The 4,166-nt window shown below is 49.8% G+C and overlaps 1 protein-coding gene across 1 annotated transcript; it reads left to right on the plus strand.

Annotated features, from left to right (window-relative positions):
- Nucleotides 1-2,017: 2,017 nt before the first annotated feature.
- Nucleotides 2,018-3,504, plus strand: LOC120642984 (transcription factor BHLH156-like). Its single transcript, XM_039919532.1, has 2 exons — nt 2,018-3,037; nt 3,174-3,504. Exons 1-2 carry the CDS (start codon nt 2,087-2,089, stop codon nt 3,291-3,293), a joined length of 1,071 nt encoding a protein of 356 aa, XP_039775466.1. The 5' UTR covers nt 2,018-2,086; the 3' UTR covers nt 3,294-3,504.
- The last annotated feature ends 662 nt before the right edge of the window (nt 3,505-4,166 follow it).

Raw genomic sequence — 4,166 nt, forward strand, 5'->3', positions numbered from 1 at the left:
CCATTGGTACCACTTTCCGGGTACCGGTTGGAAAAACTGGTACCAAAGGCCCTCTTCAACCGGTGCCAAAGGTCTCTTTTCTAGTAGTGATATATCATGCTGCGGGTGAAAAATCTGGTCTATAATCATGTAATGACAAATTAATGGCTTACGTCTCATAACAAATATGTGAGGTTCTTAAAAATAAGTGACTTCTTTCATCTTGTCTGTCAATTTTATATGATTTAGGGTCATCAATTTTACTGCAAAATGAATCCGGAATGGCATAGGAGGCTTCCGGCCCAGCTGGCCAGTAATGGTGACACTTCTTGTGCTGCTTTCCTCCTTGGAGGCTTTACTGATGCGCTACCCTAAATGTAGATCCTTGTTAACACCAGATGCTATAGAAAACTGTTTAAGAAAGTTCTTGTCCGACATTACCATTACGCTGGTGACGGCAATGGTGACATTTCTTGTTGCCACTATCTCTCTGGAGGTGATGTCAATATTCTCCTCACACCCATGTGCTAGGTGGAGATTTGTGCAAAAGATCCAGGAAGCAACAGATAATCCGGACATCAAGTTTCTATGCAGACGAAAGATGTGATGGATTGATGCTGCGTGAATACATTGTAAGATTGAAGCGAGAACCAAGAAGAAGATTGAAGCTTAGTCTTTTAGTTTTCTTTCTCTGTTTTATAGCTTTCTTTCCTGTATTTGTGAAATCACTCATTTGATATTTAGAGTTTAAGAACTCTTTTAGTTCTTTTATTTGGTTGTTGTCATTCGTATGTGAATGATCAAGGCTAACTTTTTTCATAATCTAAAAAAAGTCATAATATCTTGTTGAGTATTGAAAGAATTTCATCATGCACTCATAACAATCTACTGCTGAAGTTGATCTAACTGAAAAACACATTAAGATCGCATTTATCAAAACTTTTGGACATGTACATTTGGACCATTGATTTTGAGATCTACAAACATTAGAAGCTTATGAGAGTTAGAAGTTAGAAGCAACCGCCCACGTGCTTTCTAGTTTATAGCTTTTGAGGGTATTCAGATTTTAGGCATCTCAAATGTTAGTAGTCTAAAAATGTCCAGAAGTTCAAACCAACAAAGTCTAAGAATAAAAATAAAAAGAATTTCATGTTCCAACACCTATCCTGACCAGGGATCTTGCTCGCTCATCTCATGCCGCCACTGTCCAAATGGTAATACTAGGGATAGGGCGTCCGATGCCAGATCCGGACGTCCAGGCGCTAGTAAGGTGCTGTTATCTAAATCCTCGTGGATTTCCTTTCGGATGTTGTCACAGGCTCACAGCTTGCTTCGTGGCGAGCTGTTACAGGCAACAATAATTTGCCAATTGCCAGAGTCCTAAGAGCATCTCCAAGAGTTTGCCATATTTTACTTGGCATATCTTGTGTTTTGCCAACTTCTAAAAAGATATGCCAAGTAAAAAAAGAGCTTATCTCCAACAGTTTGGCATAATTCACTTGCCAAATCCAGATCTAACTTACATCAGGAACCTTGAGAGAAAAAAAATTATATTTATGCCCTTCCACCTCTTGAAAACTTAAATCAGGAACCCTTCTCTTTATTTATTTCTTTTTTCACCCTCCCACCTGACTAGAAACCACGATGCCAACCGCGCGCCGCGCGCGTATATTTACGCGTTGGAGACTGGTTTTTCCCAAGTTGCCAAAAATTGCCAAGTCTTTTGCCAAACTGTTGGAGGAGTATTTTTAACGTTTTTGCCAAAAATCGAAGATGGCAACTCGATTTGCCAAATTGCTGGAGATGCTCTAACTAATAACCCGTAGTCCCGTACCTAATTTAATCCTCTCCAATATTTTACTGATTAATCGTGGTACCGGAGGCGTACTGTGAGTGTTCACCCCACCAATGGGGCGCGTCTTCGATACATTGTTAATTGCTGACAACGCAGCACAAAAGGAATCAGACTCGGTTTCACAATCCATCTATTTAATGAGCTCACCCCAGTTGAGCTCTTCGCCGGATCGGAGCACCACAACTCCCCTCTTGACGAATAAAAAAAAAGATCACCACCACCACCACCAGTCCACCACCATTTCGATCAGCCATGGACATGGTGGAGCACCAGCTTCTGCACTTCTCGCCGCAGGAGCACTTCATGGCCAGCCCGGGCTTCTTCGCCGCCGTGGACGGCGGGCATTTCCAGACCGGCGGGTTCGTCGTCGAGCCGCCCGTCGGTGTCGTGGCCGGCATCGAGGACGGCGGGTGGGTGGAGGACCTCATGCAGCTCGGCGACGAGCTGTTCGGCGGCGGTGATGTCATCGCCGCCGGCACGGGAGATCACCACCAGCCGTGGCAGTTCGACGACAACGGCGGGTCCCCGGACGACCCACCGCCGAGCGTCTCCGTGGACGGCCGCGACGGGAGCCCTCGTTCGGCGGAGCAAGGCGCCGGGGATGGGGAGCTCGCCTCCGAGCCGCACCGCGACCGCGAGAACGGCGGCGACGCGTCGCCGGCGACGACGCGGAAGCGGAGGGACCGGTCCAAGACCATCGTGTCGGAGCGGAAGCGGAGGGTCCGGATGAAGGAGAAGCTCTACGAGCTGCGGTCTCTGGTCCCCAACATCACCAAGATGGACAAGGCCTCCATCATCGCCGACGCGGTGGTGTACGTCAGGAACCTGCAGGCGCACGCCGGGAAGCTCAAGGAGGAGGTCGTGGCGCTGGAGGCGCGGCCGAGGTCGCCGCCCGCCGGCGCCGGGCACGAGCAGCAGCGGCTGCGCAGTGGCGGCCGCGCGGCGGCGGCGGCGGCTCGGCGCCTGCAGGACCGCGGCGGCGACGACGGCGCGGGGAGGCGGGGCCACGGCGCGGCGGTGACGCGCGTGGGCGTGGCGCAGGTAGGCGACGGCAGGTTCTTCGTGACCGTCGAGTGCGAGCGGCGGGACGGAGTGGCGGCGCCGCTCTGCGCCGCCGTGGAGTCGCTGGCGTGCTTCCGGGTGGAGATCTCCAGCCTCGTCCCGTCGGGGCCCGACCGCGTCGTGTCGACGCTCACGCTCAAGGTATTGTTGCTGCACACGCATTTCCGATCGATAACAAAGGATTAATATCTAGCACTTGGAATTGGTTAGTCATCAAGGATTGAAGATGGATTGATCATTTACGCACTGATCGTACTGACTGGATTGCGTCGTGCAGGTGAGCGAGCAAGTAGGGGACGCGTCGACCATCTGCGAGGGCTCGGTGAAGCTCTGGGTGATGGCGGCTCTGCTCAAGGAGGGGTTCAGACCCGAAGCAACGGTCGAGATCTCCTCATGATCCACTTGTCGATGGATCAACTGATGTTCAGACTCCGTCTAGAACGAGAGTCATCAATCGAATGTTCCAAATTAGCTCATTATTTAGGCATCGTTCGCTCTCCTCGGCTCTCCTGATGTCAACTGATTTTGTTAGTTCCCGCTCTAGATCATGTTCCGGGGGTGATGTGCCAGGTCTTATCGGCTTGTTCAACTGTGTGTGATCTGAACCATCCTCCATCCATCTGTCACTGTCAGGCGTCTGTGTGCAGTGTCCAGTTGAAATCTATGGTACCGTAGCAGACAACACGAAGAAGAGTGGAAAACAGAAATGCATTCATACGGCATAATGCTCCGGTTCTTAGCTCCAAGTCAGGTTTGGAGTTTATAAATTAGAATAAAATAGTTTAAATATTTACCGTTACTCTACATTTAAATCAAAAGGATTCATGATCAAGCCCCAGATCATGGAATAAAATTTAGAGCTAGGAATAATACTGCTTCAAGAATTTCTTGGAACTAATCACATTGATTCGAACAAGTGGACGTTGCATTGTGCAAGTGAGCGAGCCCATACGGGATGCGACCATCGGCGAGGACTCGGTGTAGCAGTGCTCAAGCAGGACTTCTGACTTGAAGTGACGGTAAAGATCTCCTGATCCACTCGTCGGGCGATCAACTGACGACCATCATGCTCCATTTAGAATGGCAAAGTTATCATGTGTCCCAAGCTAGCTTAGTCGTTGTCCGCTCTCCACCTCTACCCATGTAAACTGACTTTGTTAGTTCCCCTCTCAAAGTTTGCAGCCGCATCAGGTGGTGTTGTTGATCGAGGAAGTGTTGACAGCCAAAACTGGCGTACACTGAGGGCGACCGCTCTCACAGGTCAGGCTGG

Source organism: Panicum virgatum, chromosome 7K, assembly GCF_016808335.1.
Source record: "Panicum virgatum strain AP13 chromosome 7K, P.virgatum_v5, whole genome shotgun sequence".
In the NCBI taxonomy this organism is placed as follows: domain Eukaryota; kingdom Viridiplantae; phylum Streptophyta; class Magnoliopsida; order Poales; family Poaceae; genus Panicum; species Panicum virgatum.